This window comes from Apodemus sylvaticus, chromosome 22 (genome assembly GCF_947179515.1).
Source record: "Apodemus sylvaticus chromosome 22, mApoSyl1.1, whole genome shotgun sequence".
Taxonomy (NCBI): Eukaryota; Metazoa; Chordata; class Mammalia; order Rodentia; family Muridae; genus Apodemus; species Apodemus sylvaticus.
This window is the reverse complement of record NC_067493.1, coordinates 52,646,049-52,665,371: the sequence shown is the minus strand read 5'-3', so window position 1 is coordinate 52,665,371 and position 19,323 is coordinate 52,646,049. Positions and strand designations below refer to the sequence as shown.

Here is a 19,323-nt window from a genome sequence, read left to right as displayed (position 1 = left end):
AACTTTTGAATCATAGATCATAGCTTTCCACAGGTGGCCCTCTCCATCCGCCCCGGTGAGCCTCAAGATGGTGCTGGTAGAGAGGCTCCTAGCAGCTTGGCAAAGGAATAGAAGTCCCTGTATCCCATGCCACCATCCCAGGAAATCATGGAGGCCAGGAGCCAGGAGCATTTAGTATCTGTCACCCGGGAGATGGTCTGAAGGGCAGGTAGTAAAGGAGACTGCAGAGTACAGAGGGGTCCTCCCGGTGGACAGAGAGGGTCCTCCCCGCAGACAGCTGGCTCGATGGAGGGCCTTCCCTTAGCGCCTCGTGCTGGCATAGCTTTCTGCCGAGCTGTAGCTCAGGCTCCGGTTCCGACTGCGGCTCCTGGAGCCCAGGCTGAGGCTGCGGGAGCTGGAACTGCGGCTGGTTCGCGTCCTGCTCCGGGTCTGGCTACGGCTGCTGCGGCTCCGACTGGGACTCCGGCTCCGGGAGTAACTGCGGCTGGCAGAGCGGCTGCTGCTGCTGCTGCTGCTGCTGGTGCTGCTGCTGCTGTACCAGGAGGAGGCGCTGCTGAGGCTGCTGGAGGAGGAGGGGCTGGGTCGGTAGTAGGGGATTGGGCGTTTGCGGGCACTGGAGAGAGATCAGAGATAGGAAGTGTGAGGTTCAATGAGCTCTCAGGGAGCCCCAGTGCTCTTTCAGGGAAAACAATATCCTTCTATCCCCCAGTCTCTTAGTGAGAAAAAGCAAACCAGAAAAACCCCAACAAAACAAACAAAAGCCATCACCCCACCCCTGTAGTTCTGAGACTAGTAAAGGCCTAGCTTAATCCTGCTGTATCCTGCTGGGCAGTGGTGGCATGCCTTTATTCCCAGCACTTGGGAGGCAGAGGCAGGTGGATTTCTGATTTCAAGGTTAGCCTTGTCTACAGAGTGAGTTCCAGGACAGCCAGGGCTACACAGAGAAACCCTGTCTCGAAAAACCAAAAAAAAAACCCCACAAAACCAAAACAAAACCAAAAAATTCCTGCTGAAGCTGGAAAAAGGGATAATGTCACTTAAGAAAAAAAAAATCAACAAATCAAATCAGGTTTGGGGCTCAGAGTTCCCAGCTAGCAACAGTGCTGCCTTGCCACTTTAATTGAAGTTTTTGCTTTGCTATTTTTACTTTTACTAGAACCTTCTATTCCTAGTAGGTTCTGTTTCTAGGCAGGAGAGGCTGGTTTTCCACTTACTGTAGTGTATCGTTTCCTTTTCAAAACAAGTGCATGGTGTGTGTGTGTGTGTGTGTGTGTGTGTGTGTGTGTAAGGGGCAGGAGTTCTGTGAAAAAGAACACACTGATTTTTAAGAAAATGAACTACATCCTTGATCAGTTAGCCAGCAGCATCGGTGACCAGCCTCCAAGATGCCAATGGATGCCCAGATGTTGGGAAGAGAGCACTGTGGGCTATCTGAGCAGGCAACTCCATCTGTCACTCTGGGCCCCCTGTTTTTATCCTGCCTCCTGGTCCTCTCCAGGAAGGATACAGTGTGCTTCCATGATACTTGCTGGTCTCTGGGGTGAGTGGAGATGTCTAGAAAGATAACCTTATCTGGGGGGAGGGGGCAACATCTAGCCAATCCAGCTTTCAAAGCCTGAGAAATTCAATTTCTCTCACAGCCTTTGCCCGCTCTCTCTGCCAACTGCACTTCTCCTCAGAGACCTTAGCTGTCACAGGTCACACTTCCACCGCTTCCGACCACTGAGTCAATAATGTTAGAACACACTGTGTCCCAAGTTTAAATTTACAAAGCAAGGTCACCTCTTCTTCCCTTTCATCTCCTCCACGTGATACTCTTGGGAGTGATATCTTGTTTTGTGGGCAAGAATCAGCCTAAGGAGAGGAAAAGTCTCTAGCCACCCTGCCCCAGAACCAGGTCTTAACTCAAAAGTTTACTCGCCACAGCACCATTTAAGCAACCTTGGAAATCTCAGGAATATTATTTGCATTCTCTGAACTTAGTTAAAGGTGTGATCACAAATAGTTTAATTTTAACCTGGCATCTGAGTATTCTAGGGTATAGGACAAGGCCAGGTTGTACTACCAGGCCAATGCCCTGCCCTGTGGGAACAAACACCCCCTAGCTACATACTATTCCTCAATTTGGCCCATTGTCTTCCCTCCAGTCTCCAGGGCAAGCTCGGTCCACATGCTATCCCGGTCCCTGCCTCACTGCTAGCCTAGTTTGATAAGATTCCATACTAGGGAAGGTTTTGAACCAAATATCAACATTTTAGGGCTTGGACGAGGCATTCTGGACCCCCCAAGTCCTTAAGTCCAGTTTCAGGGAGGCAAAAGAAGACTTAGTCAGGCCATCGTCCATATGTATGTGACAGTGGGGAGAAGTCTGGAAGCAGGTAATGCCAGCTCTTGGGCCTCACCTGGTTATCCTCCTGGCCTCTAGGTGGCTTGGGGAGTCTCTTCGGCGCTTCCTCATGGGCGAGTAGGACCGTCGCCTCCTGCGCGCCCGTTCTCGGGGCTGTGGTTCCTTCTCACCATACTTTGGATCTCGTTCCCTGAAGGGGTACAACAGCGGGCGCGGGGAGGGAAGGGGGAGGAGATGTTGCTAGGTAACTAGGGCTGGAGTGGCTTTTCTACAGTTACACGCTGTGTGAGACGCTTAGCTGTGTTCACTGAGGCTAGGCTTTGTCAGGGGCCCCAAACAAGACAGGAAAGGGAAGATGACCCACTCTGGGAAGAATCTGCTTCCGTGAGCACCATGGGAAGCAGGTATGGGGTAAACTGGGCATGAGCCAGAGTAGTGGCCTCTGTGGATGCGCATGCACGCGCACATGCGCGCGCGTGTGTGCCCCTTAGCAGAGGCACAGATATTAGTGGGTGAGGAGGAACATATCAGAAGGCCCTGGGGTGGGCAAGAGTCGGGGCTGTGAACATGGGGGCAAGAGATTGCAGCAAGTCAAGCAAGGAAATCGAGCACCCGGATGCGAAAGAATAGTAGAATAAGGGGCGCATTGAGGCCTTGTTGCCACTCTTGATTGGACAAAAAGGATTGCAAGAATTCCTGTCCCTACTTTTGCAGGGTTAGGGCTTGGGCAGGGCTTGGGATATTGGTACAGAAAGGCGAGGTCAAAGGAGAAGGCTCAGGAAGGGGAGGGGCGGGATCCGCCCTGGGGGTGGGGTGAGGTGATACCTGCTGGGGCTGTATCTGGAGTAGCTGGGACTTCGACGAGACCTGGAGCTTCTGCCAGGTGGGCTCCGCTTGCCAGACTTGGACGAATAGCTGGGGGAGCGGGAGTAGGACCTGGGGAAGACAGAAGAGCCCCTGAGGAGCCTGCAGCCTGTTAGGGGTGGGACAGCGGCTAAGGCTCTGTGTACCCGGTCCCCAGGTGGCGCTCTTTGTCTTTGCGCAAGTCTCATAAAGGAACCTGTCCCTTTACCAGAGGATGAAATTTCCTCCTTTTTGAGTGATTGATAACAATATGGACAATACCCTGTTATTTAGTGAACGCTTATTATCCTGGCCACTTTTTGTCTGTATAATCTTGGGTAGGTAATTCCACTACTCTAGGCTTCTGTTTTCTCATCTGCAAAATGGAGTAATAGTATCAACCCTACAAAGTTGGTTGTAAATCTAAATTAGAATAAATCAGTTCTCTGTCTGTCTGTCTGTCTCTATCTATCTATCTAATTAGCCAATACATTGGAAATATTATGACTGTTATACATTTTATTATGTGCATGCCAGGCATTGAACTCACTTATTATTAATGAACTCATGCATGCATCTCACTTATTATTAATTTCATATTATGGATGGAGAAACAAAGGCAGGGAGAGGTGATGTAATTTGATCAGGGTCACACAGCTAGTCGACACATGAATCCATGAGTTTCTGGCTGCAAAATGATTTGCCTTGGGCAGATTACAGTAGCCCCTCCTCTCTTGTCCACGGCCTTGCTTCTTCTGTGGCTTCATGAATGGTTTGGAAAAAAAAAAATAAAGAAGTGGAAAGTTCTAGAAACAAGTAATTCACAAGTTTTACATTTCAGATCATTCTGAGGTGCATGGTTAGGAAATAGATTGTTTCCTTGTGCAGAGTATCCACAGTGTGTGGACTACTTGCCTGTTACTAAATAGCCTTCTTGTGGTCAGATCTACCATCACTGCATTGTTTGTGTGCCAGCAATAGCTACTTACTAATGGTTCACAAAAATGAGCAGAGATGCTAATTACTCCTACATGTCAGAAAGCTTCAGGGACATGCTTGCCCTAAGAAGAGAGGATAAGCATCCCCCATTCAGGAAAACAATTGGATGCAGAGGGTACTGAGACCGTGGTAAGAACTGAGGTCTCCAGGCAACTGAACGAGAGCAGAACTCACGTTAATTTGGCTATGATAACCTTGAATTGAACACATTCCCATCATAGTGCAAGATAGGTACTTAGTTACAAAAGGAGATGGGTAATGACATTATGGGGGTTGGCACTGATCCAGGAGTTGGCTACAGGAGTCTGTCTGTCCGTCCTTTAAGAATAAGGACTGTATCTCCTGCGGACAGGAGAGAAAGAGCAATTCTTCATGGTGCATCTCAGCTACTCATTCTGTGGTCCAAGCTCTACCTCTCTCACAACTGACGTCCCACTCTTAGGGAATACTACGGAGGAATGAACGACTCATTCCTATCAAGTATGGTGGTGCCCCCACCTCCTGCAAAAGTGTCCTACAGGTTTGCTCTTTGCACACACACATTGAGAAATCGTACAGAAAAAAAAAAATGCAAGTGCTGGTTTTGAAATAACCAAGGAAGCAACTGCATTGTGATTATATAGTTGTCGAAGAGGAACAGCCAGCTTGCTGTCTGGGGGTTTCTGTTTGAAGAGGGAAGCTGGGACCAAGGAGGCATGGGGGTTGTATTTGATGGGGTGTTCCAGTTCCTGAGATCTTGTGTCTGACTGTTCCATGACACAGTTATTCCATATAAGGTAACCAAGCAATACCAATGACTGTTGAAATTGGGGGGTGAGAATATAAAACCAGCTGTAGTTCTCTCTCTCCCTCCCTCCCTCTCTCTCCCTTCCTCCCTCCCTCTCTCTCCCTTCCTCCCTCCCCCTCTCTCCCTCCCTCTCCCTCTCTCTCTCTCTCTCTCTCTCTCTCTCTCCCCCCCCCTTCCCTTGTCACTACCATGTGTACAAGCAGATAGTCTTGCTGGTTGATGAGAGACAACAGAGTGCAGAGACAACTAATCACTGAATGACTTTCAATCCCCAGCCCCCCAGCCAACCTACCATCTGGTCAAAAAACACACGAGGGGGCTGACAACTGAGCCAGCCTGCTGAGCCCAGCACAAATCGCTAATCCACAGAGTTACAGCAACTAAGTAAACACATTTTTATTTGAAGGATGGTGTTGGTTACTTTTTCACGCAGCACGAGTTAATTGATGCTTAACTCCTCCTCATGCCAAGGGAAACAATAACAAGGAATGTTCCTGTGTTCTAAGTGCTTCCGCCCCTGGGAGGAGCCACGGGGCTGAGCCAAGCATTCTTATTCTTTTTATTTGCCATAGAAGGAAACAGGATCTCAGAGAACTTGGCTTAACCAAAGCTGTCAGTAGTAATGGCTGGAGCAGCTATTCAAAGTCAAGTCCATGGTGTGTGTGTGTGTGTCAGGGTTGGGCATCTCTAGTTACCAAAACTCCCTGCTGAAGAAGGACATACAGTGAATCAAACGTCAAAGACACACCCACCTTTTTTCGGAGGAGGTGGACCGGCTCCGTGTGTATCTGGGGGAGGCTCTGGGGTTTGGGGACCTGGATGAGGGACTGGAGGATCGAGTGCTGGTGTAGGAGGAGCTACGGGAGCACTCTTTGATAGGGGAGCTCCGGGCTGTGGATGGGACCAAACTAGACTTCTTCACCTCTGCACACTGGAGACATGGAGACTGAAGTCCTCTGCAGGAAGAAACACAGCTGTCATCACCCTGCTTGCTCTGCCTTACTCCAACCTAATGCTCCCTCCCCCACATCTGCCCAGGCCACAGCTTCCTCTGTTCCGCTTGCTTTCCACCTTCCCTCCTTTCAGTGACTGATGGCCTGCCAGGTGTCTGAATTTAGATGAGCAGAGATAGAGAAGCCCTCACAAGTAGATGGATGTTTAGTACAGTTCTGTCTCCCCCAGGTAAGGGAGACATATCATGACCTGGGGCTGATTCAGAGGGTCCCAGGCAGCCTTCCTGGGCACAGTGTTAATTAAGTGACATCAAATGTGCGGTGAGAGATCCCCCACTCCCTTGCCCTTGTCCAGTCCTTCTGCTTGCATGAATGAGAAAGCCCTGGCTGGGTGCTCCTGGGTTTTTAGCACCTCTCTAACACTTTGTAATCTCCCCAAGATAAAGGAACAGGCCTTGGGGTCAGGGCCTCGAGAAGGGAACTGTAACTGACCAGAGTTAAAGACAGAGTTAGTGAGTTAATCATATCATCAGAGGTGCTTTCTATTTAGGAGCTTTTGTGTTTCAGAAAGTGATACACATTTCAGTACAGAAAAGACATGATATGATTACAATAAACGAATCAGTGTGAATATAGGGTTTTTTTTTTTTAATCAAGAAAGTGATCCATGATTAGCTTAAGTTTGGGCAACTTTGACGTAGCCCATTTTGCAGATGGAGAGATTGAGAACTCCCCCCCCCCAACAAATAGAGGCTTGTTCATAATCAGACAAGGGGTAGGGGGCTTTGCCTTACAGTCTCTCTTGTCTAGGGATTTACTGGACTCCTTCCAAGGTCCTTACTCGGGCATGCTCATTTCAAGATGCACAAGAGTCAACTTCAGATCGCATTGATAGAGCTTTCTAGATTCGTGCCGACCTCTGTTCACCTCTTGTCTTGGCTCTTGACCCTAACAGACTGTTCCCTCCTAAGCAAAATGTCCTCTTCTGTCCTTTATCTCCAGACCTTAGGACAGTGTTGTCACTGTCCTTGTCACCTAGCCATTCCTCTATACGTGATTCTGGTTTGACCTGACCCTGTCTTCTCTGAAAAGCCTTTTAGGACATTCTCTCTACTGCCAGTCTGGGTTGAGGGTCCCCTTTGTGTTGCCATGGTTACTCCTGCCTAGACCTCGTCCCATTTCTATACGACTCCTCTGGTCAGTCATATAATTCCACGTGACTTTTGCTCTGGATATTGAGGTCTTTGGAGAAAGGACGTGTGCTCCTCTGTGAACCCTCCACACACAGCTTGTCAAGTGTCACCTTAAAGTCATCCTCTATGTCTTGGATTCGTCACAATCATCATTTTGTTTAATCCTCCCAAGAGCTGCAGAGCTGGCCCTCTTTTTACGGCTGATTTACTGAGGCGGCTCCGAAGGACTGGTGACTTGCTCAAGGTCACTCACAGTTCCAAACTTGGATCTGTCTGGCGGCACAGCCACACGCCCGTCACCACTCCAATCCCTTTCCCTCTGTGTTTGTGCTGCCCTTGGTTTCCGGCTCATATCTCTTCCACTTAGCCCATATTTATTGAGCCCTTTGTCCAGAGCTGGCAGGGCATAAATACCCATGATTTCACCATCATTTACATTCCGCCGTGAAAGGCTGCTTCTAAATTATTTAATTGGGCTGTCCATGTATATCAAAATTAAGCAGGTAACGGCTATATATCTCTTGGACTTGGAATCTAGTTTTAAAGAGAGGGGTCTGCATTTGAATGCCGCTACTGTTGCTTATTAACTGAATTTAAGTCTGCGGATCTGTGCCTCAATTTCACCACCACTTCACAGAAAGGTTTTAATAGTGATATAGACATAAAGTTGTGGAGACACTAACAGGACCTGAGGAAAGCTGTTCATGGGAAGCATTTTTAACAGTGTCTAGCATGTTATCCAGCTCAATAAATGTTAATGGCTGTACTGGCTGGTTTTGTGTGTCAACTTGACACAGGCTGGAGTTATCACAGAGAAAGGAGCTTCAGTTGGGGAAGTGCCTCCATGAGATCCAGCTGTGGGGCATTTTCTCAATTAGTGATCAAGTGGGGAGGGCCCCTTGTGGATGGTGCCATCCCTGGGCTGGTAGTCTTGGGTTCTATAAGAAACTAAGCTGAGCAAGCCAGGGGAAGCAAGCCAGTAAGAAACATCCCTCCATGGCCTCTGCATCAGCTCTTGCTTCCTGACCTGCTTGAGTTCCAGCCCTGACTTCCTTTGGTGATGAACTGCAATGTGGAAGTATAAGCTAAATAAACCCTTTCCTCCCCAACTTGTTTCTTGGTCATGATGTTTGTACAGGAATAGAAACCCTGACTAAGTCAATGGCTTTTAACTTAATCAATACTAATATCATTGTTATTGCTATTACCGCTTGAGTAGCATGTGGCCATCATTTAGAAGACTTGATCACTTAGAACAAAGGTGGACTTGGAGCCCCAGCTGGAGGAGAGCCCCAGTGCTTCTCTGGGTAGAGTGTGCTAGCAGACTTTCCCTACTTGGGTATCTGCCTAGTAAATTATAAACCCGGGGCAGGGGCCCGCCATTTTTACCAAGCCCAGTGCTGCCGTAAGGGTGTTCCTGGTAAGAAGTTGAGGCGTCTGCAACTGAACGGATGGTGCGGACTACACAATTACTCCTGTGAGAGCACATGGAGTCCTTAACGCTATGATTCACTTATTTTTTCTAGACTCTCTTCATGTGCCTGGGCATGTGTGCAACATGTGCACATGTGTGTAATATGTGCACACGTGTGAATGGATATGGGTGTGTGTGTGTGCTAACTGATGCCAGAGATCATTCTCCATACTCCCCTCTTTCTTCTCTGAGGCAGGGTCTCTCGGTTAAATCCAGAGCTGGCAGACAGGCCTCTGATCACTAGGCAGTGTGTGCTAACTGTGTGTGTGTGTGGTGTGTGTGTGTGCCTGCGTGTGTGCTAGAGATCATTCTCCATACTCCCCTCTTTCTTCTCTGAGGCAGGGTCTCTCGGTTAACTCCAGAGCTGGCTGACAGGCCTTGGCTCACTAGGCCGCTTGCTCCAGGGAACCCTTGGCTCTGCCTCCTGAGGATACAAGACAGGCCTTTGAGCCCACCTGGCATTTATATCTGCTTGCTTGGCGAACATTTTAATCATCGAACTATTGCCCCGGTTGCCATTTGCTGTGATTGCTTGGGCGACAGAGCAGTTGGTGAAGAAGGGATGGCCCTGTTCGTTGGCTTCTGAACAAACACGAAGCTGCCTTTTCTGAAGGAAAAACGCAGGCAGCAAGCACAGCACCCAACAAAAAGGCCTGAACTTCACAGTGGCAGGAGGTGTGTTGTCGTGAATAAACTAAGTTGGAGCGTGTTAAAATTCAGCCTTGCTTCCCTGTACCCAACATCCCTCCCCAAAGGGGTCCACGTGTTAGGACTGAGGAGCCAGCATCTTACATCAGCATCCAAAGCCCACCCTGGCCCTTGGAGTTATACATCCTATGACTTAGGGCGAATCCCTGGATGATAATTCATCATGACTATGTCATGTGTTATAGTTTCATGGCCCAAAAAATGTCATGTTCTAACAGTCATCTCCCACCCCCCAACCATGCACAACAATATTTCATATGAAAATTCCATATTTTCCACAATTTCACATGACTGGAGTTGCATGCCTGTGTGCATGCGCGTGTGTGTGTGTGTGTGTGCACGCGTGTATGTGTGCATGCGCGTGCACCCATGCTTAAATGTTTCTTTTGTATACATTGATAACAAATTCTTCTTCTTCTTCTTTTTTTTTTTTTTAGAGCCAAATAATATCCCAGAGTCCGAGGGGCTGGAGAGATGGTTTAGTGGTTGAGGGCACTGACCGCTCTTTTGGAGGACTGGAGTTCAATTCCCAGCACCCACAGAACAGTTCACAACTGTCTGTGACTCCAGTTCCAGGGGATCTGATACCCTCTCCCAGATACATGTAGGCAAAAAACACTGATGCATATAAAATAAAAATAAATCAATTATTAAAAAAGAATTAAAACATATTCTAGAGCCTGGATATACCACAGCTTATTCACAAAGGACTTGGTTGCCTCCAACTTTTAGAAATATGAATATAACTATTATAATCATATATATATATATATATATATGCAAGGGTTTTTTGGTGTGGATATGTTTTTAATTTATTCTGGTCAGTATTATGGTATGTTTTTAACTGACAGTGTCTCAAATTTCACATAACTGGAGTGGCACGCCTGTGTGTGTGTGTGTGCGCGTATACAGGTGCACGTTTGTGCTATACACATATCACATACATGAATAGAATGTCCTGTCTCCTGCAAATAAAGGAAAGAAAAGGGCACCATACTAAGACAGCGAAATGTTGCCGCTAAGACCCGCCCACCCCAAATACACTGACCTTGACTCACTGCTCCTGCAGGTAGGAGAGACGTTCTCCAAGACAGCTTCCTTGTTCTGTGGGGAGGAGGTGGTGAAGGAGTTCCCTGAATCGGAGGTGTTGCCACTGTTGAGGTCCCGACTCTTGCTTAGATCCCCACCGGGACTCCCCTTCTCCTGGCCCCGAGACCTAGCCGAACTGGTTTGCGTGGAGGGAGGCGAGGACGTGTCGTTGCCCGAGTCGTACTCCTGCGAGCGCCCTCGGGAGGCGGCGAGCGGGCTGGCCGATTTGCTAAAGAAGTCAGCCGTGGACCCCGACCCAGAGATCTGAAAGCAAAAAGACCCGTCGGACACTGCTGAGCTCCCGGGCTGTGTGTCAGTAACCTAGAATGTTAACCGTCATGAGTCACTGTAACGAAAGCAAAGAGAGAGGGGAGAGAAGAGACGCCAAAAAACAAAAGCACAAATTCCTGAAAGAATTCCACAGAAATAGGAGATCTCTAGATCTTTTTGTTTTGATTTGATTTTTTTTAAACCCCCTGCTAGAAGAACTGGAAGATTTAGGAGTCATGCAGGGAAACGGCATGCGATTCAGAGTAAACGAAAGAAAAAAAAGGAAATTATACAAAAATGTAGTCTTCATTAAACTCAAACAAAAGAGACAAATTAATAGAAAGGGGAGGGCTGTAGACACCCTTAACCTCAAACAATAAACAAAAGAAAGGGGAACGGGGAAGAAAAAGAAGGGGCTACAGGCCTCAAAAATTATAGCTTGGAAATTAAAAAAATGCAAAAGGCCAAGGTTTATATTTTAACCAGAGCTCTCAGCTAACTCTCTCTCTCTCTCTCTCTCTCTCTCTCTCTCTCTCTCCTCTCTCTCTTAAAAGTTGGCTGAATAAAATCCTGAAGAAATGTCACATGGGTCAAAGAAATAAAGATGAGGGTTGGTGTCTTTTTCTTTCTTTCTTTCTTTTTTCTTTTTTCTTTCTTTCTCTTTCTTTCCCTCGTTCTTTCTTTAAAAAAAATAAAGTCACGGTCACAAGCTGACAATTCGGCAGTTTCCAACTAAAGGAGTCAAGAGGGAGGGGCAAAATAAATGTAAAGTCCATATGGTCTGACAAAAAACCAAACAAACCAAAAATAATAACAATAATAACCATTTAAAAAAAAAGAAAAGTCTCTACAGGCATTTGTGCGCGTCCTTCTCCCTCGTAGGAGGCAGCTAAGCACCCTGAGTGGCTTCTAATGAAATCTCTCGTGTCTTCGCGGATTACATCCACTTACCAAGCAAGGACTCCTCCTTTAGTAGGAAAGGTGTAAGAGAAAGGGAAGAGCGGGCAACGTGAGTCCATCATCAGAGTCGTAAATGACAAGAAAAAACACACACCTTCCTGCACAACGTCAACCTTCGCCCGGCTTTGGGGCGCTCAGTGCTTTGAGGGAGTGGATAGCTGTACCTTGCCACTCCCTTCCTGCCCAGGTTAGATGGGGAAACCTTCGCTGCTTGGGTACCGGAAGCTACTATAGAGACCTGCCCGTTATTTCTAGAGGACACCGGAAGAGAACTCAATCGTGATGGGGGATTCAGGGATCGCTCGCTCCTCAGAGTCCTGCTTGGGGACTGGCCTAGGAAGACCGAGGCTTTAGGAGGCTGTGAGCAGTGAGCCTTTGGGAAGGGAATTCTATGCCGAGAATATGTTTTTCTTCAACATTCAGGTTAGGCTGTGGCTGAGAGGACACGGTGGGTTTGCTTCTGGCTCCTGGCCGTTTAGTTGCTATGGGCAAGATGTATCCTTGGACTTGACTTTGCTAGTAATATATCTCTATGAGGAGAGAAATGTGTGGGCACTCCCTGGAAACCTCTCTCGGGCTCCTGGGATTCCAGAATTCTCTGTTTAAATGGCTCCCGAGCCTCCTTCTGAGGTTATGTCTCCTCCACAGTTCTGTCTTCCCAGAAGTTACTGTGCCTCAGGTGGATCAATCTGGGGCCAGAATCTGCATGATAATGCTAAGGTGTCCAAGTGCCCTTCTGGGGCCAGTCACACGGTTAGATAGTGATGAGATGGGAAGCCTGTGACCTTGGGATCAGATTCTCTCTCACTGCCATTCTAGTGCAGAGAGACCCTGAGATTCTGCATCCAAAGGTGACTTTCGTATCACCTTGAAGACATATTTGCTAACATACTTATTAGGGCATTGTTACTTTATTTATGAGCATTTAGACATCTTGACTAGTATAGATGTCCTATTGTCTGGCCCTGGGCCTTATGTAGTATTTTCCTATTTTAAAAATAAAAATTTACTTTCCCCCAACTTAATCCCTTGTTTCGAAGACCTGCTAGAGAAGGGCCACCTGAGCTTTCCTAAGAAACCACTTCTGCCTTGAGGGGAGATGTGCGTACCTGGAACTGATAATCAAAGCGAGAACCCCAACAGTTTGAAATACTAGGTCCTGGGGCTAGGAGGTAGGACTTTCTTTACTGTTCCTCCTAGAAGGCTTTGCGGATGAGCAAGGTAATAGTTTAGCCTTCGTAAATCCTATAGGTACAGTGCAGCCCTGCCTTAAACACATCATATTCACCTGGCTAGTTTTGCCTTGAAGGTGAGACCTCAAAATCAGGTGGCCAGGTAGAAGCAAGATCTCTTTTTAATAGAATATACAGGCTCTGTTCCCATTCAGCTCCTGGTAGATCGGATGTCACTTCTTTCCCACCTCTGATGTCCAATGGTTCCATGACCTCTATCACCTCTACCGGGAATGGGAAGCCATCATGACGGGGAGCCGGATCTGAGCTTTCAGGCTGGGGTTTGATTCAGGGAAAGGATCAAGGCATTTTTTTTTAACCTGAAGTGAATGGTGGGGTTACTAGCATATCAGAAAGGAAGTCAATCTTAGAGGGAACCAGGCTGGCAGAGTTCAACGGCGGTACCTGGGAGTTCAGTGCTGTCTGGTATCTTTTGGCTTGCTCCCTGGGCGCATCTAGACCATTTTTTCCCTCTTTCAGGAACTTTCTCATGGTATCAACTACAATCTAGAAGTGTTTTATTTTCCTGATGTGCTATGGTTCTCTGTGAGGTAAGATGTTGAGCATGTTAAGTCTCTCTAGGCTGGTGCATGGATCGAGAAGGGACCTTACCTTCTGCGCATGCTCAGCCCCACAACCCGAGCCCACAGGGATGTTTGCAGAGTCTCTCTCCCTGACCATAACGTAATGCACATAATGGCTTTTGTGTTTGACCTGACAGCATTACATAGACTAATGCTTTTCATCACCAGGAAGCAGAGATGAGTGCTTTCATTGGGCAAGAGCGCCAGGGTACACAGGCTCCTCCCACTTGTCGAACAGTCCCATTCCTTTGGTTGACGTGAATTATAGCATTCTTTACAGATCTCCTTCACCTACTTCATAAACCAACCCAAGATCTTCACCTACAACTGGTCCATGCTTCCCCCAATAGCCTTCCATAGTCCACACTGAGTAGTGTGTTTTCTAGATTTTGCTAACACAGGCCACACCCCCATCCCCAGGTCATTTGCATATCCTGTTCCCTCTGGAGGGGATCCTAGTCCCTTCTCTCCCACCCATCACCTTCTCTGATCACTTAGGCCAAGCCAGTACAACACTCTGTAATTAATCGATTCAGTCTTTCAACCAACTGCTAGCTCCAGATGAAATGTCTAGTTACCCAGAAGGCCTAGGGACTTATTCGACTGTCGGTCTCTTTTTCTGCTTGTTGAGAACACAGACAGTGCCTGGTGCCATGTTATACAGCCGGAGACCCTCTAGCGCCTGCCTCAGTGTGGCTGACCAGCAAATTATGTTAAATAATCTAAGCTCCTCCATGGTCCCTTGGGTACCACAGGCACTCAGTCGTTGGTAGAGGTGCCGCCTGTGTGACCAAGCAATGGTCAAATCTGCTCAAAGAGTTGCCAACTTTAGAGAACTGATTTCTATCATAATAAAAACAGCTCCATAGAAGTCCCGGGGTTTTGAAGCCAACGCGAGGCTGCAAGTGTTAAGCCAGAGAGAACCTTCGGGGTCAAGGATGAAGTCTGGACCAGGTGTTTCTCTTCTTTTGATTCCTAGGGCTGCAGGAGATGCACAGAGCCTCGGCCTACAGGGTCCTGCCAGGAGCTTCCCACCTGCGCATGCGCTGCTGCTCTACGGTGAGGACTTCGAAGCGTATAGAGCTTTCTGCAGGAGACAAGCTACCAGGGCCTCTCTCAGACTTTTGCTTGTTCTGTTACTTTGTTTTGTTTTAAATATTTATTTATTTATTTACTTACTTATCTATTTACTGTATATGAGTACACTGTAGCTGTCCAGACATACCAGAAGAGGGCACTGGATCCTATTACAGATGGTTGTGAGCCACCATGTAGTTGCTGGGAATTGAACTCAGGACCTCTGAAAGAGAGCAGCCAGTGCTCTTCACCTCTGAGCCATCTCTCTAGCCCTGTGCTGCTACTTTGAAAGGTCAGGTCAGAGGAGGCGTGGAGCCTGGAAACTTTATACAAATGGTTAGCTAGCTTCCATTTTGGCTAAGTCCCTGAGGCTAAGGAAAAAATTTAAAGTCATCTCTTTGAGCCAGACAAGTCAGAAACTGTATACTGGTCTCTGAACTTAAAGCAGGCCGGCTTACCTCATCATTGAGGGCTTAGTGAGTGGAGGCTCAGTGGGGTCTCATTTCTCATGTGCTTCTTATGACATTGCCTGCATCACCAAATGCCCTTTTAGAGGATGTTGTGGCAGGGAGAAAGGGGCCATCTGAAGACATTTCTATTTTTGGTTCACAGGGACACTGCTCCGTTTTACGTCTATAGGTCTTGGTGGACTGTACACTTTTGGGTAGGAGGAATATTTTAATAAATATGCCACTGGGGACATCTGTGACCTTTAAGAACCCCCCCCCCCACAGCCCCAGACTCCATCTTTTCAGAGTGTTCAGTTCACTCTGGGAGATGAGGGTTTGAAGTCACAGTATGAACAGCCAAAGGCAGAGCTAGTGCTGGGGTGGGAGCAGGTGGCATAGGGGGACTGAATGTTGTGATGAGTGACAACAGAGGCACCTGTCTTCTGGCCTTTGTCCTCTCATCTCTGAACATCTCCATAACCAGATATCCCCCATGCCACTCAAGATGCAAGCACTTCCTGCTCAACGTCATCATGATTGGATGGACCCTATTTTTGCATTGTTGGCACATGGTTGAGCTAATAGCCCCCTTAAAACCCATCTTTGATGACCTCTTCCTCCGGTAGGGGTGGCTCCCTCTTCAGTTGCTCTGCCTGTACAATGACCTCAAGTCTCTTATGGATTCATCACAGTCTGGTAATAATATCCCTATAGTGCCCAGGATCCCCAGAACCCTCATACTGGGGTTCTCATCTTTGGGCTGCCCTCACCTCGTCCTCCACCTCAACCTTAATTCTTCCTGTTCTGTCTTCATAAAAGCTGATCTGTGGCGAATAGCAAAAACAAAAAACAAAACCAATCAACCAACCAACTAAACAAACAAACAAACAAACAAACAAACCCTGAGTTCAAGAGTTGGCCAATTACCAAGTAAGACAGTCTTATCTAATCTGGAACTCCAGGAACTGAGGGAAGAATTTGAGGACCAATGGTTTATTTTGAAAGATGAAAGAAAACGTTGTAGGGAAGATAGAAAGAGAATTGGATGATCAAGAGTCTGTAAAAGGTCTACAGTTAATACACAGTGGGCAGGTGGAGCCCAGCCCTAAAGAAAATTTTGGGAATTTGTGTAGAATATATATCACAGACTTAACATTGACCCAAGAGGGAGTGGGCTGGGGACTTATGCACCTACCATTCAATACTCATGGGAAAGACTGTCCCTAAGGGATGCCAATTCCCTTCTGTGTTCAGACTGCCACATAGGCAGGCAAAGTGGGCCCTGGCAACCAGAGGATACCATCTGGAAGCTGCAAGTCAGCTGTGTGCCCTGAATTAGGGAGAAGGAGGGGTATGTGTGGAACGTGTTTGCTTCAATGTATCAAATTGGTCATGGAGATGGGTCAGATCAACTTGCATTGTGACACAGCTAGGCCCATTTAGTGTGTTTGAAAATAAATGTGAATGGACTTCCAATGCATGCTGAGCAGTGAGGGTCCACACAGCAACCCCACTTCTGGTTTTTATTGGACAAATAGATCTGGGCCCATATTCTCCAGAAATACTTGGCTCTAGAGCAATTGCCACAGTGTGCTGGGTCCTTGGGGGTCCCACTTATACTAGTGGTGGGGCCCTTGAGATATTTGAGACCTTCTACTCTAAAAGTCCAAAAGTCTCAGAAGAAAGATGAACACCACACACCTGCTCTGTCTCCTTTCTCCCTTTTAGAGCTGGGACATACATCATGCTTCTCTTGCATCTCAACCCTTTAAACCCTTGTCGGACTGTTGCCAATCAAAGGAACCAGGAGACCAGAGGCACTAAGCCACAATCAGACTCTGCAGTGACTCTGGGTCATATGAGGTAACCTCAGCTACTCATTTATTGCTACTATTTCTGTAAATGTACGTGCTGCCAAAACTCAGAGGTCAACAGCGAGAGTCTATCCTCAATCACTTTCCAACTTAACTAGAAGGCAGGGTCTCTCACTGGACGGAGAGCATCAGTTTAGCTACACTGACTGAGCAGCAAGCCCACAGGGTCCTCTTGTTGCTGCCTCCCCAGTGCTGGGGTCACAGGAAGTCGATGTAGCACCCGGCTTTGCACGTGGGTACTGGCTATCAAACTTGGAACTTCACGCCTGTACGGCAGGCACTGTACCAACTGAACCACCTCCCCAGCCCTCGCTTGTTAACATTATCAGGACGAACTGCTTTTCATGAATTCACAGCCACTGCAGGGAGAGGCTAACACATGTCTCCCCTTTATCCTTTCATCAGTCTTGATGACATAAACCCTCCAAATTCTTTCCTTTCTTTCAGCTTAGGAGTCATGAGCTCACTTCATCTCCATGTTTCCTAACACACTAGATGTTAAAACTTGGGGGTTTTCTAATAATTAATTAAATCCCCTCACCAGGAGCTCCAGCTCCCCCTGAGTTTCTCTGGGAATACCTCAGCCCTCCAGGGGAGCCGGCAGAGTTATTTATTGTTTTGTTTCAAATCATTATTTAATCAAGAATGGAGAGGGGGAAAGGCAACCTCTCACTTACACTTCAAAATTTAATTTCGGCTGAATTCCGAGATCAAGAGGCAGCTCAGTCTAATAGGTTACAAAAATACAATCAAGAAGAGAATTTCAATTAAACTGAACAAGTCCATTTACGGGGCTTCAAATGGCCCCATGGAGAGCGGCAGCTATAAATTCCTTCTTGCTTCCCTGACATATGGGGAGCTGGGAAATCTCACATGCTACAAGGCGGAGCATGCAGCTCCAGGGTCCTGTTCAGTCCTTAAGACACCGATCCCTTTGTTTCTCTAAGAGAGCAGGGCTGTTTCCCTCGGTGACATTCCTCTTTCTTTGACACTAATTAAGAACGCAGCAAAAGAATAGACTTGGTGACCAGATGAGGTCCGTCTGGGAAGCGGGGGAGGTGGAGAGGGGGCTGGATGGGAAGAGACTGATTTCCTGAGGATAAAGGCAAGACAGAGCTGCTAGGAAGGACGGAGGCACCGCCAGGCCCTGCAGTGCCTGTGACATTGGGTAGGGGGAGGTAGCTGGCCTCTGTGCCCCTTCTCTTTCAGGAGGACCCTGAAAGAAATGACCACTCCCAGCTCCCCCTTTCTCAGAAACCTCACCCGAGGTGTCCCTGTCTACCAGCTCCATATAAACTTGGCTGGAGAATTTTTTGTCCTTCTCCCCCTCCCCCCCAGGTTGAAAGGAATAAAAGTAAGCACAGTAAATGAGTTTTGCACCAAGGTAAATTCCATTCAGTTTAAAGATGCATCTTATTTTATTCGCCAAAGTAATGTGTTTTTTCTACCTTTTCTGGTGGCGATATGTCTCTCGGCTGATAAAAAGAAAAAAAAAGATGGTTGTTTCTTTTTTTTCTTATACATCAGAGACTATGCTGTGCCATTTCTCATCCCCGAGTCCCCAAGTGTCACCTCCCTGTTCGGGACTGTGTCGCCTCTCCACGGCAGTGAAGAACGTGGGTGCTAAGGCTTCTCTTTCTATAGAGTCAAAGGCATCCTTCCATCTCACCTTCCCCTAAAGGCTGCTGCCAGGTGCACCGGTGCCTTACTGAGGCCAGAGGACATTGCTGGGCTACTGGGAGTGAGTCATTAAAAAGCTTCCATGAAAATAAATCACGTTAGTAGCTACCATGTGTGTGACATCAGATTCCAAGCCTTGACATGAGTTTTCGTACAACAGATGCCTGGCGCATGGCAGGACTGCATAGTTGTTGTTGTTCTGTTATTGCTATTTATATATTTGTGTTCATGTTCACAGCTTGGATGTGGAGGCCAGAAGTCAATGTCAATCATCAATCTCCACCTTATTAGTTAATTGATTACTACTTTTTTAAGATAGGGTCTCTCAATGAACCTGGAGGTCAGCAGGTTAGCTAGACTGTCTTGAAAGAAGCCCCACTGACCCTATTGTCTCTTTCTCTTCCCCATGTTCTGGGGTCACAGGTACACAACACTGTGCTTGGTTTTTACGTGGGTGCTGGGGATCCAAACCTAGGTTTGGGGTAACGGATTGAGCTGCCTCGCCTGACCTTGATGCATATTTGAATAAGTGAATAAATACCTTGTCTCATGCCATCATCATATCGATCATGTAAATAGATTAAGATAATTATGCCAAGGTACAGGTGACATTTACATGGATAAGTACCTGGCTCCCCTGCTCAGACTCTCTGGCTTCAGATCTGAGTTTCTACAGTGAGGAGATTGTTGCTCTGGACCACAGCATCCTTATTCTGTTGAGCTATAACAAAAGCACGAGGCAGTGTCACAGGTCGGCCATCTACACTAGCATCTGGTACATAGTAGGTCCTTAGAGAACATTAG

At 47.3% G+C, this 19,323-nt stretch overlaps 1 protein-coding gene across 1 annotated transcript in view; it reads right to left on the bottom strand.

Moving 5' to 3' along the window:
* Positions 1-300: 300 nt before the first annotated feature.
* Srrm4 (serine/arginine repetitive matrix 4) overlaps positions 301-19,323 on the bottom strand; it is a 155,234-nt gene continuing 136,211 nt past the window's right edge. The window contains exons 9-13 of the mRNA XM_052168917.1: positions 10,353-10,657; positions 5,729-5,932; positions 3,173-3,283; positions 2,403-2,537; positions 301-613 (exon numbers count right to left, since the gene is read on the bottom strand). Coding sequence (XP_052024877.1) covers positions 301-613; positions 2,403-2,537; positions 3,173-3,283; positions 5,729-5,932; positions 10,353-10,657 — 1,068 coding nt within the window. The remainder of the gene's footprint in view (positions 614-2,402; positions 2,538-3,172; positions 3,284-5,728; positions 5,933-10,352; positions 10,658-19,323) is intronic.